Source organism: Convolutriloba macropyga, chromosome 13 (assembly GCF_964194025.1).
Source record: "Convolutriloba macropyga chromosome 13, txConMacr16.3, whole genome shotgun sequence".
NCBI classification, from domain to species: domain Eukaryota; kingdom Metazoa; phylum Xenacoelomorpha; order Acoela; family Convolutidae; genus Convolutriloba; species Convolutriloba macropyga.
In genome coordinates this window covers 17,771,747-17,794,178 of record NC_134480.1, presented here as the reverse complement: position 1 = coordinate 17,794,178, position 22,432 = coordinate 17,771,747, and the positions used below count along the sequence as shown (strand labels likewise).

The window sequence follows — 22,432 nt, the reverse complement described above, 5'->3', positions numbered from 1 at the left end:
CTCTCCGATTTTGTTCAGCACTCAAACCACTCTAAAATTTTTCACTTGTTTCATTTCCTGCTTCAAAAATCACTCCAATAAAATTGACTTTTGAGGACACTTCTCCAATACTCCTCGAGTCGTAAGAAATCAACGATCATCATTATTTACTTGGCAAAAGGAAAAGGTTAGAATACTTCTAAACAGGTTAGTGTACTCGTGAATGAACTGGAATCTCGCTGTGTGAACGTGACTTTGACGTTGTGGAGAGAAGTAGTCACGCAGGGATCCTTTTCACGTCTCATTGTTGAAGAGATTTAATTGCACGTGAACATGGTGGAGCGTCTGATTGTCTTATTTGTAAACAACTTGTCACATCCAGGTAGACACAACAATGAAATTGCAATCATCGCAGTGGCCAGGTGACAATTTTACAAGACTAGTTGGGGTGCTCCAAATTACATAATAGCTATGCCCAATTTTGATTGTACTGAGATATGAGCATCATTTAACAGATAGATCGTTAATTCGAAAAAAAAGTATTTCTTAAAAAGAGATGTGATCTTAGAATATATTTTGTCAAGGTGCGTGCTCAAGCTAGCTCTGATCATCTATAACTTTCTAATAATTATATAATTATTATAAAATTAATTAAATATAATTTTTTGTTCAGTTCTCAACTCATTTATTATCCATGTTAAAATACTAGGGAGCATTCTGAAATTCCATCAGCTTGAATTTCAAAGCGGGAGTTTCCAAAGCAGAGCCAACGGATAAACCAGTTTTCAGGAATTTATGGACCAAAAGCCACAAGGAGGTATAAATTAAATTTTTAGACTTGGAAAAATACCAAATTCTTATTTAATTGTCAAGAATTGAAAGACTGAGAAATCTGGCTTTAATCGGGAACAGCGTACCGGTTCGAGATGTAAGCTAGAATTTCAAAGTGATTTTGGTTGAAACACGCCTTTTACAAATTTTAGTATGTACCCCCCCCCCTCCCCCCCCCCCCCCCCCCCTCTTAGTGGGCAGCTTGCTAAATATAATCTACGAGGCTACTGTTTACTTGTTCCAGAGTTCTATAAAGTTCCAAATTGTATAAAATGTCCTTTTAAGTCCAAATGACGAACTATTGATCATTGTTGTTATGTTTTATGAATAGTAAACATATGTCCAATGACGTATTTCAATTGAAATGACACGGAGCAAAGATTTTTCCGAAATTTATGCAAGAGATGTTCAACTGATATTCAGCTAATCAAACACAATATTCAGCTCGTTCGGCATTTTAATCGAAATTTCATCGCATTTGTCATATAATTATGCGGTGAAAATGTGCGGACTTTTCAACACGGGGGAATCGGCTAATGTGACGATTCGACTAAGCGGACACTGGCTTGACATTATGAGGAACAGGTAAGCTCCCAGTAAGTCTCCCCCCTAAGTGGTTGTAAGAATGATAAGAGCATTGTTCCTTTGGGCTATTATGAGTTGTAATATCACCTATCCAAACTCAAGTATGGGTGTAATCAGGCAGCATTAATTGCCCAAAAGGGGGTGAAATTAGCAGGGCAAAGATATATAAATCGCTCAAATACATACACAACAATTACAATAAAAAGACAAAATAAATCGTAACTCGCCCAATAAAAAACACACCTTTTCAAAGTTGTTCACGGATGTTGCTGTGTATGGACACAGTGTGTCTACAGGTGCGTGAATTTAAGAATGGGAGATTTTGTGAAATGATGCAGAAAAGTGGGAATTAGTGACGGGATTTGTTTTCTTGTTTATCTTATCCCAATTTAAACTCCTGTGGATCAAAGAAGACCTCTTCTCTCCCACAATTCCTGCCTAAGTCGCGCCTCCCGGGGATCTAGTCGGGGGGCTATCAATCGGGATGAAATTAGTTAAAATGTGTCAATCGGGTTTATTTGTTTATCAGTGCTTGTGTGTTTGGCTGTTGTGATTCAGGTGTTGAAAATAATTGGGTGAAATCCCACGCCCATTCCACTTGCCTGATTGACATTTTCCCAATTAAAGTTAAAAATATTACTAAAAAGTTCGATTTGGTTGCCAGTGACGTGCGCATGCCAAGAAAATACATTGGTTAATCTCACTATAAAACCCTATTCGAATCGGGAGTGGGTGCCGGTGGATAACAAAGTACCAAAAAATTGAATGTGCTCAAGTTGTTTAGGGCACATGGGGTATGTTATAGAATATGATGTCATTGAGAATAAATTCAATTTATGATTAATGAGCTGAGCATTTCGGATTTGCCAGTAAACTTCTACTACAATTGTCCAGTCTTTGGCACACTTTGAATATCAATCTTTTTTTAATATTTCCCAGAATGAGGTCGGCGACCCAAGAGAGTTATGAACAGACCAACTTGGGTTGCGGACAGGGGGGTCCAGTGCGACCGTTAATGTGGAAAAAGTTTGGGTCGCGCGTTCCGTCTAGCCAATGGCATTCTTCGGTCAATTTCTCACCAACATTTTGGTCCGATTGGTCAGGCCAATACCCACATTTCGGTCTGTTCGGTATGGCCAATACCCACATTTCGGTCTTTTCGGTCTGGCCAGTACCCATATTTCGTCTGTTCGGTCTGGCGAATACCCATATTTCGGTCTGTTCGGTCTGGCCAATACCCATATTTTGTCTATTCGGTCTGGCCAATACCCATATTTTGGTCTGTTCGGTATGACTAAAACCCATATTTCGGTCTGTTCGGTCTGGCCAATACCCATAATTTGTCTATTCGGTCTGACCAATACCCGTATATTGTCTATTCGGTCTGGCCAATACCCATATTTTGGTCTGTTCGGTATGACTAATACCCATATTTCGATCTGTTCGGTACGGCCAATACCCATATTTCAGTCTGTTCGGTCTGGGCAATATCCACATTTCGTCTGTTCGGTCTGGCCTATACCCATATTTCGTCTGTTCGGTCTGGCTAATACCCATATTTCGGTCTTTTCGGTATGGCCAAAACCCACATTTCGGTCTTTTCGGTCTGGCCAGTGCCCATATTTCGGTCTGTTCGGTATGGCCAATACCCACATTTCGGCCTTTTCGGTCTGGCCAGTACCCATATTTCGTCTATTCGGTCTGGCGAATACCCATATTTCGGTCTGTTGGGTCTGGCCAATACCCATATTTCAGTCTGTTCGGTCTAGCCAATACCCATATTTCTGTCTGTTTGGTCTAGCCAAGAATTCAAGGCCAAGAAGTCCAGCCTGTATTATTATTAATGTATGTACAATCGAGTTCAATCAATTTAAAAGGCATCAATAAATAAATGAGAAAGTTTGATTTGGGAATGGATGATTTAAGCTGTTTTTACTTGAGTTTTTCCTTAAGTTTTTAAGCTGTGAGTCTTTCCTTAAAGGTCAATTGATTCGTCTTGTTGTTGGAAGCCAATTCAAGCGCCTGGAATGGCTTGTGCTGGCTCTGCTTGTTTTAATTCTTGTTTTTGGTGTTCTTGACTAGCCTCGTAGATATTGTATAGTTCGTCGTTTCTCCATGCTCGGTAAAATATCAAAAAACATTTTTTTATTCACAAGAAGGAAAAAGACTAAGAGCTGGTTCCTTGTCGATTGTACAAATGTGTGCTGCATTGACTGGTTTTTTTTTCAAAATAATAGCCTATCATTGTTAGCCAATATCTATTTCTAGATGATCACACTACTTCATATAACTAATTTTATTAACTCTATCTCTGAATCGGCGGTTTTTTCCATTGTTTTCTAAGTTTCGTTTCCGTTCAGGAAAAAGAAACGAATAAATTATAAATTCTATTGGATGCTTTTACACGTTTAAATGGGTTTTGATCAACGGTCTGTCCTAGGGTCTGTTCTGTCTAGCGAATTGTTTTGACCGCACAATGATACCGAATGGCCCGTTTAAATTGTAATCACTGATTTGCATAATGTTGAAGAAAATTTTCAACAGCGTAGTTAATAACTGTTCTGTACATATATAAGCAACATGTAATTGTTCCAAATATATTATGAACACGACAATATCCAGGCAGGCACAATTATTGAAAAAGCCCACCCGCTTTGTTGAAAATACAAAAATTAAGATATTAACATAAACATGCTTCCTAAAACACAGCAGAATTGACTTCGCGAAGTAGTTGTCGACATGTGAAGTTCAGTATAGCACCAAAAGGGCCACAATGACCGTAAAACTTATCCAAGCAGACTCTTTATTTTGCTCATTCACTACTATGCTCCTTCTATGAATATAAAGCGCTAAATTTTCAGTTTAAATGGGCTGATAAAGGAGATGTTGCAACGAACGGGTATTTTTCCAATGCTGGCTACAAATTTTGCTAATATTTGTTGAAAGTTGCTCGAGTTTTCTAATGAATTTAGAGTTTATAGTGCTGTTCTTTTTTCCTAACGAGACGATGCTCTAGAGAGAGAAATAATACAGAAAAACCTACATCCGAAAAAGTCATTTTACCGTATTTATACGCGGGCGTTTTTGAAAAATTTTCAATATTTTCGTTTGTTTTACGTGCCGTCTGTACGAAAGTTTCTGTTCTAGGGAGATAATTAAAATGTATTAAAATCTAAAGCAATCACAGATTTTGGTATAAAATTGATCATTTTTGGAACGAAGTGAACCATTTTGTGATTGAGCAAATTTGTAAAAACCAGTTGTGGTGAGCTACGTTTGATATTGTTTTCTGTAATTTTTTAGACAGTTTTTAAAAATATAATTCCTAGATCAACTAAATATAAGTTTCAAAATTAACATAACACTCACTTTAGAGGTCGGCGACCCAAGAGAGTTATGAACAGACCAACTTGGGTTGCGGACAGGGGGGTCCAGTGCGACCGTTAATGTGGAAAAAGTTTGGGTCGCGCGTTCCGTCTAGCCAATGGCATTCTTCGGTCAATTTCTCACCAACATTTTGGTCCGATTGGTCAGGCCAATACCCACATTTCGGTCTGTTCGGTATGGCCAATACCCACATTTCGGTCTTTTTGGTCTGGCCAGTACCCATATTTCGTCTGTTCGGTCTGGCGAATACCCATATTTCGGTCTGTTCGGTCTGGCCAATACCCATATTTTGTCTTTTCGGTCTGGCCAAAACCCATATTTTGGTCTGTTCGGTATGACTAATACCCATATTTCGGTCTGTTCGGTCTGGCCAATACCCATAATTTGTCTATTCGGTCTGACCAATACCCGTATTTTGTCTATTCGGTCTGGCCAATACCCATATTTTGGTCTGTTCGGTATGACTAATACCCATATTTCGATCTGTTCGGTACGGCCAACACCCATATTTCAGTCTGTTCGGTCTGGGCAATATCCATATTTCGTCTGTTCGGTCTGGCCTATACCCATATTTCGTCTGTTCGGTCTGGCTAATACCCATATTTCGGTCTTTTCGGTATGGCCAAAACCCACATTTCGGTCTTTTCGGTCTGGCCAGTACCCATATTTCGGTCTGTTCGGTATGGCCAATACCCACATTTCGGCCTTTTCGGTCTGGCCAGTACCCATATTTCGTCTCTTCGGTCTGGCCTATACCCATATTTTGTCTGTTCGGTCTGGCTAATACCCATATTTCGGTCTTTTCGGTATGGCCAAAACCCACAATTCGGTCTTTTCTTTCTGGCCAGTACCCATATTTCGGTCTGTTCGGTATGGCCAATACCCACATTTCGGCCTTTTCGGTCTGGCCAGTACCCATATTTCGTCTCTTCGGTCTGGCGAATACCCATATTTCGGTCTGTTGGGTCTGGCCAATACCCATATTTCAGTCTGTTCGGTCTAGCCAATACCCATATTTCTGTCTGTTTGGTCTAGCCAAGAATTCAAGGCCAAGAAGTCCAGCCTGTATTATTATTAATGTATGTACAATCGAGTTCAATCAATTTAAAAGGCATCAATAAATAAATGAGAAAGTTTGATTTGGGAATGGATGATTTCAGCTGTTTTTACTTGAGTTTTTCCTTAAGTTTTTAAGCTGTGAGTCTTTCCTTAAAGGTCAATTGATTCGTCTTGTTGTTGGAAGCCAATTCAAGCGCCTGGAATGTCTTGTGCTGGCTCTGCTTGTTTTAATGCTTGTTTTTGGTGTTCTTGACTAGCCTCGTAGCTGTTGTATAGTTCGTCGTTTCTCCATGCTTGGTAAAATATCAAAAAACATTTTTTTATTCACAAGAAGGAAAAAGACTAAGAGCTGGTTCCTTGTCGATTGTACAAATGTGTGCTGCATTGACTGGTTTTTTTTTCAAAATAATAGCCTATCATTGTTAGCCAATATCTATTTCTAGATGATCACATTACTTCATATAACTAATTTTATTAACTCTATCTCTGAATCGGCGGTTTTTTCCATTGTTTTCTCAGTTTCGTTTCCGTTCAGGAAAAAGAAACGAATAAATTATAAATTCTATTGGATGCTTTTACACGTTTAAATGGGTTTTGATCAACGGTCTGTCCTAGGGTCTGTTCTGTCTAGCGAATTGTTTTGACCGCACAATGATACCGAATGGCCCGTTTAAATTGTAATCACTGATTTGCATAATGTTGAAGAAAATTTTCAACAGCGTAGTTAATAACTGTTCTATTCATATATACGCAACATGTAATTGTTCCAAATATATTATGAACACGACAATATCCAGGCAGGCACAATTATTGAAAAAGCCCACCCGCTTTGTTGAAAATACAAAAATTAAGATATTAACATAAACATGCTTCCTAAAACACAGCAGAATTGACTTCGCGAAGTAGTTGTCGACATGTGAAGATCAGTATAGCACCAGAAGGGCCACAATGACCGTAAAACTTATCCAAGCAGACTCTTTATTTTGCTCATTCACTACTATGCTCCTTTTATGAATATAAAGCGCTAAAATTTCAGTTTAAATGGGCTGATAAAGGAGATGTTGCAACGAACGGGTATTTTTCCAATGCTGGCTACAAATTTTGCTAATATTTGTTGAAAGTTGCTCGAGTTTTCTAATGAATTTAGAGTTTATAGTGCTGTTCTTTTTTCCTAACGAGACGATGCTCTAGAGAGAGAAATAATACAGAAAAGCCTACATCCGAAAAATTCATTTTACCGCATTTATACGCGGGCGTTTTTGAAAAATTTTCAATATTTTCGTTTGTTTTACGTGCCGTCTGTACGAAAGTTTCTGTTCTAGGGAGATAAATAAAATGTATTAAAATCTAAAGCAATCACAGATTTTGGTATAAAATTGATCATTTTTGGAACGAAGTGAACCATTTTGTGATTGAGCAAATTTGTAAAAACCAGTTGCGGTGAGCTACGTTTGATATTGTTTGCTGTAATTTTTTAGACAGTTTTTAAAAATATAATTCTTAGATCAACTAAATATAAGTTTCAAAATTAACAAAACACTCACGTGCACTTTTTAAAATGCCGAAAGTCTTCAGTGCAAATTTGAAATGCCAGAAGTTGCTACTTATCCAGAAGTTGACTTTCGTTGACTCTCGTCATATTCAAACGTGCGCGTTTCGTGTTTTAAGTATGGTTGCGTGACTCTGCATAATTTACTTTGAAATTTTGACTCAATATCTCCAACCGCTTCGCGGTTCTCGATAAACGCCAGAAGTTTTCAGTGACTTCAAGCAGAGTCACGTAACCATTACTTAGTTCAGACCTGATTTTGTTCTCTGCAAAGAAATCTGTAACTCAATGTTTCTTCAGAGGTGGCTCAGTGCATTTCAGCGTATCAGTTTTACGATAATTTTTCTCGTCGTATGAAATACTCTGGACATTGAGAAAAATTTAAGTCGGTCTGCTAATTTAACTAGTATTTTCTTATATTCCCGAGCCAAAATTTTCAATTCTGCTATATAGTATCAGGATCCTTGTTGAAAAAAAATGCATTTAACACGAAAATTAAAATGTTTTGTCAGGCAAGTGTATTTTCTAATTATGTGACCCTTTCGTTGAATTCGGTTTTTCACGACATATAATTTTTTTTGTTTTGGTTTTATTTGGCTCTGATCATTGGCACTGTCAGTATAAAAGACAAGAGGGCTCAAAAATATGCTTTCGCACATAAGGTTCCGACCCCGCATATCCACGATTTTGGCTCAAATGTTCACCAAAACAGGAAGAGATAGAAAACTTTCAAAAATTCTCACATATTGATCAACAATAACTTGAGTATGAAAAAAATGGTCTCTAGCTCAAAATACATATTAAAGTAAATAATGCCGCCCTATTGGGCCAATTATATCGATTTTTTTGAAGAAAAAACTAAATAATTACAAAGTCGAAACAGAGTTTCAAAAAAACTTAAATTGAACAAACTAGCTTGTTTTTCTTTAGATGAAACATGGGACCAGTCTTTGATGAGAGGAAACAAGCAAAGAAAATGCACAAAAAAGACGAATTGACAGAAAACCGTTTGTCTTTTCCAAAAGATATAATTCATAAAATCCATTAGATGTCAATTGAAATTTTGAATAGATTTTTTTTGCATTCCTATTGTAAAATAAAGACATTGAGACCTGTTAACTGCCGGAATATGTTGGACGTCTACAAATAAAATCGTCAAATTCAGACAAAAAACAAAAATTCCTTTAATTTTGCAAAAAAATGGCGTCGAAGCCATAATCTAGTCAGTAAAAATTGAGATATAGCCAATGACCTACTCGTCGAAACCCAATAGCGAGATATTTGACAGCTGAACAATGAGACTGGGTGACACAATTCCTAAAAAGAACAAATAGAGAAGTTTAAAAAAACATATATCATAAAAATTTTTCAAAAACTATCGTTTTCAAAGTCATCAAAGAAATAGATAACAACTGGAACCACTGAATAGGGTTTTTTTTTCGAAAAAAAAGGATTGGGATTGGCCGTCAACAAGAATGTGTCATTCACATTCAAAAATAACGGTAAATAGGAAAAACCAAAACTAAACATTTATTTTGCGAAGAAACTGGTATTGAAGGCGAAAAACAATAAGCATTGCACTAAAAACGTTAGATTTGTTCAATTGTGCATTTCGTTACGACAAATAATTCAATATTCAATTCGTAGTTAAGATAACATGTAGACAAAAAACAGCCAGGTTGGTTCAAATTTGAAAAATACCTTTATAAATGTTTTAAAACTTTTGATTCCAAAGTCATGAAGAATTTTGCTATCAAATGAAATCAGGAAAAAGTTCTTTCAAAGCAAGCCGCTGTGACCTCCAATGATGCAGTGTGTCTAATTCGAATTCACAGAGAATGACAAACAAGAACGAAAATCAGACAACAATTTATTCTTTTGCAAAAAAACAGGTATCGAGGCCGTTAAAACAATAAACGATCCACCAAAGCGGCCATATGATCGATTGTAGTTTTCTTCGTCGCTAATAGGTTCATAAACAGCCCATAAGCCTATATTTATTGAGAATAGATAACATGAATGAAAAATCAAGAGCAAAATGTGAATTTAAAAAATATATTTTTACACTTTCATGACCTGTAATAAACCACAACTTGTCAAATGACTACAAAAAAAAACGACAAAAAACGATCAAAAACAAAAAAAATCTTTAAATTTTCTAGAAGACAGAGTCTAAGCAGCTAAAACAATGATCTAATTACCAACAAACCAATGTGCCTTCAAATGTCCAAATGTGCCCTCCTTTAAAATGCCCAGAAAACAACACTTGAAAATCAAAAAAGTGACAAGAGCGTAAAAAGAAATTAAATTACCGGAAAATGTCAAAAACTATAAACATTGTACAAAAATTTGTAGTATCAAAGCAGAAAAACGATTACTTAAAGTGTAAGGTCGCAGAACGTGTTAAATTTTGATTGATTAGAATCCCGATGTGACCTTTTTTTGCTGATCTTTAGCTAGAAATTGACCAAGAAAAATGAAAGTGGCAAAGCTCAAAAAATCATTCTTCATGTTTTAAAAGTCAAAACGAGCATAAGCTTTCGACTAAAAAGCAAAAACCGTAAGAAGGAAATCAATTACACTGGCCACAAGTACTTTTTGATTTTCATTGTTTTTCTGGAGCAGTTAATGTAAACAAGGGAAGAAACGCGAGCATTCTTAATAAAAACTTCGACTGGTTACAATCAGTTGTTTTGGACTGTAAGAAACAACGATTAGACCAAATCTGGACTGAGCATTGCCGTTTGTCTATTAAGAAGACTTTATCGTTCCGAATATTATGGATATGGAATCATTGACGTAAAAGTCACTCTATCAAACATAAATCGTGCATTGTGCTTAAATAAAGTGGTAAATTAGCGAATAACCGGAACACGTTTAATTCGAGTGCTCTCTGAAAGTATCCACAATTAAAACTAGACTGTGTTTGAGGCACCAATTTTTTGTCATCAATCCTTAGAAGTTTTGATACTGTAAATTTAAACAAATTGGATTACAAAAGCCTTTTTCGAGACATTTTTGATGGAAAAAAGACTGAAATTTGACAACTTTATCAAAAGCTTTAGCCCAAAAATTGAACCAAACAGTTGAAAAACGCTCTTGTGTTTAGAAGTAAGACAATCAACACTATCTTTATCAATTTTAACATATTTCTAGCAAAACTGGCATGAAGATTGCTTAAAAAACGGAAAATGTGAACAGAAACAAGGAAAATCAGCCAAATGTTCACTACACTTTAAACCTCTATAACTGTGTGGAAAAAAAACGAAATTCAGGAAACTTTTTAAATATATTTTTACTAATTTTAATGATATTGTTTTTATCATTTTTTACAACTTTTAGCAAAATTGAGGAAAATTTTTGTCCAAAATAGGGAAAATGTGGACAAAACGACGGATTTCTGTCTACTATTTACAAAACTTTAAACCTCGATAAGTCCCTGTAAAAAGCAAAGTCGAAAAAAAATCTTTTTTAAATCCACATTCTACGCTGGACAGGCTTTCTAATGATACCACTCACAAGCCTCTACGATGAATATATGAAAATTGTCTGAACTAAAAACAAACCGTTTGAGTATATAGTTCTTCCCCCACTGAAGTGGGTCGGAACAATTACTAAGGAATGCGTCCTGGTTGTAATGTTTTCATTCAATTGATCGCCAGTGGTCAGCAAGTGACGTCTTCAAATTTTTTCAATTTGTCTCCCATTGTGATACCACTAATTGTCTAATTTTTCCTTTATTAAATGTTGATTCTCTCTGAAAATATTAGGCTGGCAAAAGTTTTGGCGCTTTAAACCTTGAGTCAGATCATGATTATAGCTGTACTGATATTTTGCATAGTTTATAGTAGGGTATCAAATTAAATATTTTTCATATTTGACGGTCTACGTTTAAAATAATTTCTTCGAACTTCGTAAAAGTCACTTTGTAATCAAAGGCCATGTGTTTTTTAGTGATCATAGAACAACTTGCAATTGTTTTTCACATAATTTTCTCCGATCTAGAGAAGTTTTGTAGTGCACTAAAAAGTAAGTCGATTTTTTCACGTTAGACACTTGACGAATGGCGAGTTAGACCTAATATTGGTCCCTCGCATTGGAGATATTATTCATACAGTTACTGTGACTGTATTTGACCGGATTAATTTATTTTAATTTGAGATCAGCTATTAGCCATTTTAGGGAAATTGTATGTCTTACATAGAGGGAAAATTTATGATTTTTTAACACAAATTTTACAACCTTACGTTTCTGCAATCTAGTTCTACCAAGAGTGCTTGCTATTTTCATAAATGCAAGCTGTAATTGATCAGATTTAAAAAATATTTAATTTCAATTACTTAACATAATATTTAACATCAATTACTGTGCTTTAATTTGAAGTATTATGTGCTTTTTCTAACTATTTGAAAAACAGCTGTTTCCAAGTTCTTTCAAATGAACATGGAGAAAATTCCCCACAGTCGGTTAAATAGTGAAAAGTTTTTTTTTCTAACATCCGAATGAGTTATAGCTTTCTACTTGAGGAAAAGGAATATTTGCAAAAAATAGCAATTTCCGCCGGAACCATTATTTCCAAATATGGGGAATATCTTTTTTGAAACGTTGAACGGCGCCTATTGTGTCTGCATTTCCAGTAATACCAGAGCTATTTTGAAGCAATTAGTGGTCTAATTAGGATTAACGGGGCTTTAGTGGGCAAATACAAAAACAAAACCACCTAGCGAACCAGTAATTAAAATGGCGTTAATTTAATAACCCGTACCAATAACATACAACGCACTGTTTATAATTATTTTCCATTATTAAGTTGTGCTATTCGTTAGTTAGGGATTATCACCGCTGGATTTATATCTAGTTATTATAAACTGGCCACTAACTGGAGATTTTAGCTGCGCAGTTTGACCAGAATTTTATTGGAAATTTAACAGGAGCTTAGCGAATAATTCACAAGTATTTTAAAGTATTTAAACAGTACTAGTCAGCTTGATAAAGAGCGTTTTCATTGGTCGGTGAATTTGATTGGTCGAGAGAGTGGCCAAAGTTGTAAGCGAAGTACTTTGTTATTGTTGTCAACTTGTAAATCCTTTTGTACCCCTTCATTTTACAAACGTCAAATCATAATAACAAAAAGGCAACATTAAGTCTGGCTGAATTAAAAACTGATACAATTCTCTTATTAAATTTACATTTTAAGTAATTTTTATCTTGGGCTTACATCCTACCGTGTCCAAGCACAAAAACTTTCTTTTTTTTCCACGAAAATTCTAAATTTATTTAATTTTCAAAAAATTTGAAAACTTCAATATTCCTTAAAAATGACAGTTGATCGTAAAAGTTTCACGTCGTTTAATATATGCGACATTTTATCTAAAAAAGACGCAACTTCTGAAGTTTCGAGTAAGAATTCGAGAACTTTGAGTTTATCAACAGAGCAGTTTTCGGAACACCCAACATTAACTAAAGATTCGGGTTCTCAACCTGACGAACAAAATGGTCATTCGGAGAAGCTGCAGTTTAACCCACAGTTCACGAAAACAGAATACGAAGATCCAAACAGTTCCGAAGAGTTCATACCTGCCGACGTTGATGAAGATCCGACAAGCGCCGATGACGAGACTTTAAGCAACCAAGAGCTCGGAAGCGACTTCGAAGACGAACCGGAAGCGCCCTCTGTTAAATCCGAATCAGTCGAAACTTCGGACGACTCGGCTAAGAAACACGACAAACCTCCCTTCAGCTACAATGCGCTTATAATGATGGCCATTCGCAGCTCACCCGAAAAACGACTGACGTTGAACGGTATTTACGAGTTCATCATCAAAAATTTCCCGTATTACAAAGAAAATAAACAAGGGTGGCAAAACTCAATTCGGCATAACTTATCTTTGAACAAATGTTTTGTGAAAGTTCCCAGACACTACGACGACCCCGGAAAGGGTAACTATTGGATGTTGGACCCTTCAGCCGATGATGTTTTCATTGGAGGAACAACGGGCAAATTGCGAAGAAGGTCATCAGGAAACAGAAACAGGCTTGCATTTAGGCGCCCGATTGGGTTCGCAGCACCCTACCCATTTCCTAACGGATTTCACCCGCCCGTTTTCCCACCAGGTAACGGGTTCAGTCCAATGAACCCGGTGAACCCGCTTCTTCCAGGACACTTGCCAATGGTACCCCCTCAACTCGGACTTCCAAAATTGTCACCCCAGGAGTTGTCACCTAACGGGGTCCCGGAGATACCACAGCAAACGTCGCCAACTTTTAATGGAATGATACCAAACCCAGCAGCCGCCAATTTTCTAGCGAACCCAGCAATTTTAGCAACCTTGTCTAGGCTACCCAATATTGGTCAGCCGGGAGCGGGGGTTTCAGCTGCTCTTTTGCAGTCTCTCGGGGCAATGAACACACCTGTTAGTGGGGCAACTATGAACTTGAACCCGTTTTTGAAACCCAAAACTTTCTAAAACTTCTAGTTTTTAGTAATACCTCACTTAGAAACTGTTTTCCTCCAAAATTTCAACTTTGGTGCTATTTTTAAAATTATTTATTTTCTTTCATTATTTCACTTTTAAAATATGCGGCACATGAACAGGAATTTGAACTAATGTTGATAAAATATTTTTCAATTTTAGTTTGTGCTATTTAATATTATTGTTCTGAATTTGAAGCACTGCTACAATTAATCACTGTCCTCCATATGCATCCTATTCGTCTATTTTTGGCATAAATTGTCATAAATTTAATATCTTTTCTTAGTTTATAAAATTGTTAATAAATTTTTCACTTCCAATACTTTGTTTTTTGCTGAAATATTGAATGATTTTAGTCATCTTTTAGGTATCTTTTTTCTTGCCTCAAATATCGTTTTATAAGCATATATTTTTTCACCTTTTAGAGATTTCCTTTCAACAATTTCTAGAAATGCATATGAAATCAATAGAATTATTTTCTTTTTGCTTTAAAAAAAGAAAAATAAGCTAAATCTGAATATATCAAATTTCAATTATTGCCCGTGAATAGTTTGTACTCAATTTTTGGGAAAGCAATTACTTTTGCTGAACGAAAAAAAAATAGATGTAGCGTCTTGGATTATGTTTTGAGTTTCTGTAAAACATCAGATTCTCCAAAATTTAAAAAGTATCAAATTTTTAGAAAATTTAAAAGAAAACAATCATAAACGCTATACCTCTAGATATTCTTTGGAAAGATTTTGAAACTTCAGCAGAAACAGCAAAGAGCGCCGCCCAATAAATTTCTTTTATCATTGTTTCTGTTGTTGAAAAACTGATAAATCATTATAGCGCGGACGATGCATAGCATTATATCCGATTATATCTGTTTTATCCAAAGACAGTAACAATTCACATACAAACACTACTTCGGAACTCAAGTACGTAAGCAATTTTTCTCCATATTTGTTTGTTTACAGTTTGTTTTTTTTCGATAGTTGTGTTTTAAAAACCTACCAAATCATAATTTACAAGTTTGACTTTAAAACAAGAAGCCTGGTTAAATTATGTAAAATAGCTGTTCTTTTTTTCAAATTAACAGATAGAGAAAACTGAAAGCTATCAATAACATCACCCAAATCGCCCTAATTCGAACCAGCAGTTTTCGACAATAATTTATTTACCGTTTCCGTATATAGAAACAAGAATATTTTAACTCAAGTTAATGATGCACAATGAAGATTTCAAAAAAAATATAAAAACATTTTTGGCAAATTCACTTTTATTGTCTTTTGTAAATCTGAATTAAGGTCGCAGTTGCTGCCCAAATAATTAAAAACGTTTCTTGATACAGATTTTGCAATTAACATGTTTTTCTTTAACCCAAATATGTAGGCAGAAAATTTTTCAAAGCTCTTAATAAGAAATTAAAGTAAACAACTTGATACGATAATATGAAAATGATTCTAGAGGAATTAAAACTGAAAAATCATCTTTCATGGATCTGCAAAAATATGTGATAATTGATTGGTAATAATTCTCTTAAACTGATTTTCATATTTGAAATTTTAACTTTCAATTGAATCAACCATGTTTAAAGGTTTATAAAACCATCTATGCGTTATATAAAATCATCAATATTTTTATTATTAAGTTGGTAAGCAAAACTTGTCAGCCTCTTTAAAAAAATTGGATGATTTTTGTTTATTGTAATAATAAGTATATAAAATGAATTTGCTATAAACATTTTTATTTCAAAAGACTTCGAAAATTTTCTATCGCTCTAAGTTGTGAAAAGCCTTTTTGACAGAAAAAAATGCCTTGAGGTTTTAAAACTTGAGGTTTTGATGGTAATGAATTAGCATTTTAAAAATGAATGAAAAACTACTAAAAAAATGAAAATTTTATATTTGGGAATAAAAACTGACTGGTTATATAAAACAAGAAAAATCTATAACTTTGTGGCAGCCAGCTCACGCTCAAACTAAGTTAATGAATGTTATCATGAAAGTGTGAGGAGCGCCCATTAATAAGATCTTCGGAATGGAAGAGAAATTTTTGAACATTTTAAATTAACCAGTTTATAAATCAGTCGTAAAAGAAACGCAGTATTTTCTGCAAACAAACAGCGTTCATTTTAAGTTTTTTATTCGTTAATATTTGACAGGGTTGGCGGCAGGTACACGTGGTTCAATTTCTTGATTGTTTTCAATTTATAGGATTCATAATTAAAGTTACTCCTTGATTAATAATGGGTTTTTGTAATCATATTGGAAGCTAGTTAAATGGGCTTAATATTACAAAGGCAATGAGCTTAAAACATGCGAAATGAGCTAATCTTTGAACGACTTGTTTTGGTTTCTCTTCGGTCCAAGAAATCTAGCTTTATCTTGAAAACTGAGTTTGGGGGACTTTGTGTTGAAGCATGACAGCTCAAACGTCAAATCATGGCCTCTATCTGGCAATGAAGAAACAAAGCCTCGAGTTGACATGACAGAAATCTTGACGCCTGAGGACGGCCAAAGTTTGTACTTTTTCTGATGAATTTTTTGTCTAAAATGACATTTTGGATGAGTAAAGATGGCACATGTTTTGTCGCTTAATTGGGGAGCTCTAGTGGTCGTTTTTTACGGTTTTATTAGCTCCACAAGTGCCTCTTGTAATAATAGCAGTGAAAAATGGAGTACATTTTGAGTAGGAGATTGTAAAACTGTTTTTGATTGATTCTCCGATGCACTCAAGTGGCAAACTTAACATGGCTGCATGTGACAACTTAATTAGTCCTTGATTGGCCAGGTATTGGTCTCAATTAGACTGAAGAAACTCTTGATTCTTGTCATTTTGTCACGCCACAGGTAACAAACACTCAAACAATCAATCTCTGAACGTCAAAACATGCTTACCATAAGCCACAACAACAACCATTACAACCCCCTTAGCCTCAACTGCCATAATAGAGATGTAGTCGTCACTGCTAGAGAGCAGCAGCAATCATGATTACATCTATCATGTTCGCAAGACAACAATAACACACTTGCACACACTCAACCATGCACCACTCAAGGCTACCTTGACTACTAGCCGAACGGCTTCTAAGAAGATGAAACGACAAATGAAAACTTTGCCATTTCTAAATTGAGTTTAAGTACTTTGGAACTGCTGATAAAGTTGAAGTTAGGCTTCGGTATGACTATGTAACACGTTGATTGCTGCAGTAGTCAATGATCGAGCAGGATCTTGTAAGAATCTTCCAATTTTAGGAGTAATTTTGCAAGAGCACTTACAAAAAATGCAAGATTACCTTGATAGTTAGTTCGATTAGGGTATGGCATAAAAACTATGGTCGGTGACCAGACCCAAATGACCTCTGATCCGAAGCTAGAGTTCCTCGTCTGACGTTTGAGTAGACTTTCGTTTGGAAAATATTCTAAAATTAGATAAAATTATTATGTATTTAATTAATTAGTGAAGATTTTCACTAATTAAATTCAATTATTTCAACTATTCGCAGGCTTCCTTGTAATAAACATCGAAGCTTGCAATTTTCAATTTGATGATAACTATCAAATTTTCACTTTTGATTGTTGAGTCCAGACCCAACAGAAATTTTCTGGCAAAAAATCTTGAAAGAAGATGTCACGTTTTTCAACTTGTTTAAGACTCTCTACGAGATCTTGCACGATTTGTAGTATAACGCGAGGTTCTAGTTTGAAAGGTTTTTTTATTCAACTAAGATCTTTGTGAGATTATTCGATTCGGATTAGTTTACATTTCGGCTAAAGGGACAATGTTTAACCAACCGACAGGTAAGCAAGCACGTAGAGAGGTCCAAGAGTCGAGAAGACAAAAAATTTAACGATTCCTAAGTGATGTTTTAGCTCTTGAGAGAGAATTAAAGACTTGCAGTCACAAAAAGCAACTCAGCGTGAATACATTTTGCTAATAATCACATCATAATACACGGCAGATCACGTTAATTCTCATCATCAGCAGAAATACAATGAACAATATAGCTGCTACACGCTTGTTTATCGCGTGTGATTGTTTTCATATTCGTAGACACAACAAAACATTCGCAGCAAACAAAGGAAACATGAAAAATGACAACTTTTAATTACTTTTTATAAAGTAATTATTCGCAAATTTTTAATACTTATTTGACTTCTCATTTTTTGAAAAATGGTTTGAATTTTGTTCAAATGCTACAAAATTGTAGAATTTTCCCCCGTTAGCAAATTATATATTTTTGAAACTTCCGAAATTTTCCTCGCCGCCCCGTGCAATGTTTTAAAAACCCAGTGACCACCCGCTATTTCGTGAACACGTTTATCTAATGACCCTTTAATATTTCGCCCAAAATTATTTACAGGGGGTCTGAAATTCCCGAAATTGAGGGAAACAAAATTGAGTAAAATCTCACGTGTGTATGTCTGATATATCTTTTCAATTTGTTCAGGAAGTCTTTTATACAATGGACAGGGGCAAGTAAATAACTGTTTACATTTATTTGTGTTCCGTGATTGTAAACAATAAGTTGACAATTAACTGTTATTAGTTGTCAGTGCTGACATGGAAACTCGTGTCAGTTGTAATTGAACAGTTGTTCTCACTTTTCCTCACTTTTCCCACTGGAATTGGAATATTGTTGAGTGAAATATAATGAAAATAATCAGATCAGTCTGGGGAAATGTTTTTGTTTCAAATATGTCAAAAAATAACAAATAAAATGTCAAAAAATTAAAATGTTTTAAATTTTCACTAATTGTTTATGTTTATTCAGTTATATACACCTATAGTTAGTGTTAATTTTAGCCTTGATCACAAATTGCATCAAAATTTGAATCGTGTTCAGGGCTGCATTAATAAGGAGAACTTTGAAAACATGGATAACATAGGAAAAAGTAAAAAAAAAAGAAATGTATGAAAACAATGATGTAAATAGAGGGTAGGGGTTAAAATTGGTTCCACGTTTTTTTTTTCAGTGCCGTCGTTCTTTTAAAAATTTGGATTTCTTTTTTTTAGCATTTTTGACATTCATTTTAAAATTAATCTTCACTTTTTGGCTTCACGCCCGAAATTTAAAAATTGGCTTATTATATGTTATTATTTTTGCACACTTGATAACTGTCAACATTTTTTATGAAAAGTTATTAAGATTTTTTGAAGAAATTTGGTTTGCATTATAGCAATATAATCTTGTAATTGATAAAGTTATTGGCCTTAAGCGATACATTGAGTGTTATGGTTTCTTTGACCGAGGGTAGAATAAAATCTATACAGAGATTGAAACCTTTTTTGATCACAAGTTGCGGCAGCCTGACTGCTATCTTTTCACTCTCAATTACTCCTTGGGAGACTAAAGAGATAGAGTCTAGAGATAGCTAACACTTTTATAACTAGTACCTCTGCTATCCCCTAATACAGCCCCACTAGCTAACCTACTACTACTATTACAGTACTTAGTATTACTAGTTATAAACTTTTAACTCGATAACTGGCATTGCGAGATATTATTGCTGCTTACCTGTGCGCTATGTAAACTGTGCATTAATCCGAAATTGCACACCTACCTTTCAAATATTCAGCAGAGTAAAAAAAAACTAACGTTTAACGCTTTAATTTGCCCCTAGAACAGTTTTTTAAACTATAGTATTAAGATTTTTGGACTAGGGCTGATTGATAGAAATTGTAAATTGCAAATCGGATGTTTTTAGTTGATGGGTGTGTAAAATTGGTTTTGGGCTTTGTGGGTTTTCGGCTATGAGGACGTGATGAAGGTAATGAGGTATGATCACAGGTGGTTGGTTTGTTGGCTGGTACTAAGTGAGTGTATTGGGGGTGAATTACGAGGTAAGATTTGTTTTGGAGGCTTCAATTAAACCCGGGATCATAGCTACGTGATTAAACATTGATACGGGGCGCTTCGCGAGGGATCAGTTAGTTTTCCCGCAACTTGGCGGAATCAAGCGGCGTCCGCCAGCTACCTGAGATTAGATGGAAGTCCTGCGATTAAATGTTTATAAAGTAGCCCAGTATTAACTTAAGTATATTTTTATGAAGCAAATTTATTCATTATCGGCTTTTGTTTATTTTCTGAAACTCTTAAACCGTTCCTATCAATTTTATTGACACCTAGCCGATTGAGCGTTTTGATAGTCACTCAATGTGTATGCAACATGCGCTTTGATGTTGACACAGGGATCTAACAACCATACAGTTTATCACTATTTGGAAACAGTTGCTTAAATTAGCCAGATTAACTGGCTTTTTGCCAGCCGGACTACAGAAACAAATGTAACACTTCCTTGGCGCCCGAACTAAGACCCTCTAACAACACAAACTGTCTACCACTACCCCCCCCCCCCCCCAAATAACCCCCCAAAACCACACCACTACCCACAACAACACTGCCTACCCACACATACCCCTAAAATTAACTTTGCTCCTGCAAATCTGAAACAAAGTGTCAATTCAAACCCATTTTGCCTGCTTCGAGGAATCGCTTTCGCCTTTGACCGATTTGTTAAGCTTCCGCACAAATGTCCCGACATTCAATTTTGACCAACTTTGACAGTTTTGGCTGGAAAAGTTGGAAATATTTTTGATAATAAACAAAGCCACTGTAAACAGGGAAGTTTTGTTATTGCCGTCGCATAATTACAGATACAATAACAATATTAGAATCGCTTACAGGAATTAATCTACGTGACTTTGAGTGAAGCCATTTTTGCTTCGACCCAATTTATACTCCAAGTTGCAAAGTTTATGACAGTCAAACATTTGAAGTCAAGATTAATGCGATCATAATTTTTAGAGAGTTTATTGAAATGTAATAATTGAATTTTATGCTTTCGTCGAAAGCAAGTTAAACATAGCTGGATGACAAAAAACGCGTCCATATGAAATTTTTTGTTGTTTTTAAGAATTTTAAATTAGAAGTGATAATACTCTGTTAACAACGTAAAGGATAAGAGTTGATTTTAGCGCCCAACAAAACAAGTTTGTACGCTTTATGCCGTAAAGTGAACGCTAGTTGTGTCATAAAATGTCTTTTTTTTGAGAGACAAAAACTGAATTGAGAAAAAACATTGGTCTACCTTGTTGGATCATGAAAATAGCAAAGAATGGTCCGAATACGCACTGTGGAAACACCGCGATCACTTGGGCGACTTTCAGGGCTAATATGTAGATTCTTTTTCATGGTAATTTGAGATTTTTTGTTAGTCAATTTTGGCCAATCGATACATTCACCGTACAGTTGTGAGTGGTATCACTGGAAAGCGTAGAATATAGAATTAAAAAAATTTTTGAAGATTTTTATTTATTCCGAGGAGTTATTGAGGTTTAAAATTTTTTGAACAATCGACTGCTTTTGATATTTTTGTTCACGTTTTCCATATTTTTTGTTAATATTTTTGTCCAGATTGCTAAGACTTGTTATTGCTGCTATTGTTTTTTATCTTCAAAGATAGAGAAGGATTGCTGAACTGCTCCATCTAACTTTTCCGGTTAAAATAATGACTAAATATTTCAAACTCAAAAATTTTTTAAATCAAATGTGGCACCAAATAAGCTTCTTTAGCCTACCTTGTATATAATTGCCCACGGAACAGAGCAGAAAAACCGTCGACACAATCTTTGTAAATTCCAAAGAGGGCTAGTTTTGTTAGGCCATATATGACAGCGTTTTGGAAATAAATTTTTCCTAGTTTTTTTGTTAATTGAACTCATTCATTTATTCATTTTTTTTGTCAAATTATCTTTTTTTAACATTTGAAACAAGTTGATCTTTTAATGGACGACGTGGCGTGATAGCCTAAAGGTAAGGTGTGTGTGAATCACACTCCAATCCTCACACAGACAGCTTCACGGAGGTAGGGGATTGAACTCTCAATCCCCTACCTCCGTGAAGCTGTCTGTGTGAGGATGAGCTCTTACTTAACCATAACTTCAGGTTGACAATAGCCTGTCCAATATTGGCTGCAATGATGGTACCACGTGAAAAATTCAGACGCAAAAAAGTGGCAAAAGTCACCCAAAAAGAGCAATGCTGCTCATAAAAGTAACAGTCTGAAATGCGGGGAATAATAAGAAAAAGGGCAGCTGAGAACAGGCCAATGTGATCTAAAGCTGTTCCGCTGCGATAACGCAGGAAACACAATTAATTAATTAATTATTTATCAAATAGCAAAACTAGTTGTAAACTAGAAGTGGACTTTTAACTCTCATTGTTTAAATGTTTGTTGCAGGCCAGAATGATTTAAAACCAGGGGCGCTGTCGTTTTTTAATATAATTTCGTAACTTGGTTTCTCGTTTATTTTTTTTGCAATGGAAATGTTTAAGATCAAAGTTCATCTTCTAACAGATCTTATGTACGTGAAATTGGGCTGCAATGAACGTATATTATAAATTCTATGAAAACCTAATAGCTTTAAAGGCTCAAACAATGTGTTTGCGTAAAATCGTTTGTGAAGTTTCGAATTTCTGCATGTATTCTATGTTGTTTTGTTGTCTTATTACTTAGTTTCCCTAATGAAAGGTTCAATTGGCCTCAAATATTAAGATTGAATTAATCTGTCGCGTGTTATT

The 22,432-nt window shown here is 35.3% G+C and overlaps 1 protein-coding gene across 1 annotated transcript; it reads left to right on the top strand.

The window, feature by feature from the left end:
* The first annotated feature begins 12,202 nt into the window (after nucleotides 1-12,202).
* Nucleotides 12,203-14,183, top strand: LOC142352174 (uncharacterized). The gene has a single exon (XM_075404579.1). It carries the CDS (start codon nucleotides 12,709-12,711, stop codon nucleotides 13,855-13,857), a length of 1,149 nt encoding a protein of 382 aa, XP_075260694.1. The 5' UTR covers nucleotides 12,203-12,708; the 3' UTR covers nucleotides 13,858-14,183.
* The last annotated feature ends 8,249 nt before the right edge of the window (nucleotides 14,184-22,432 follow it).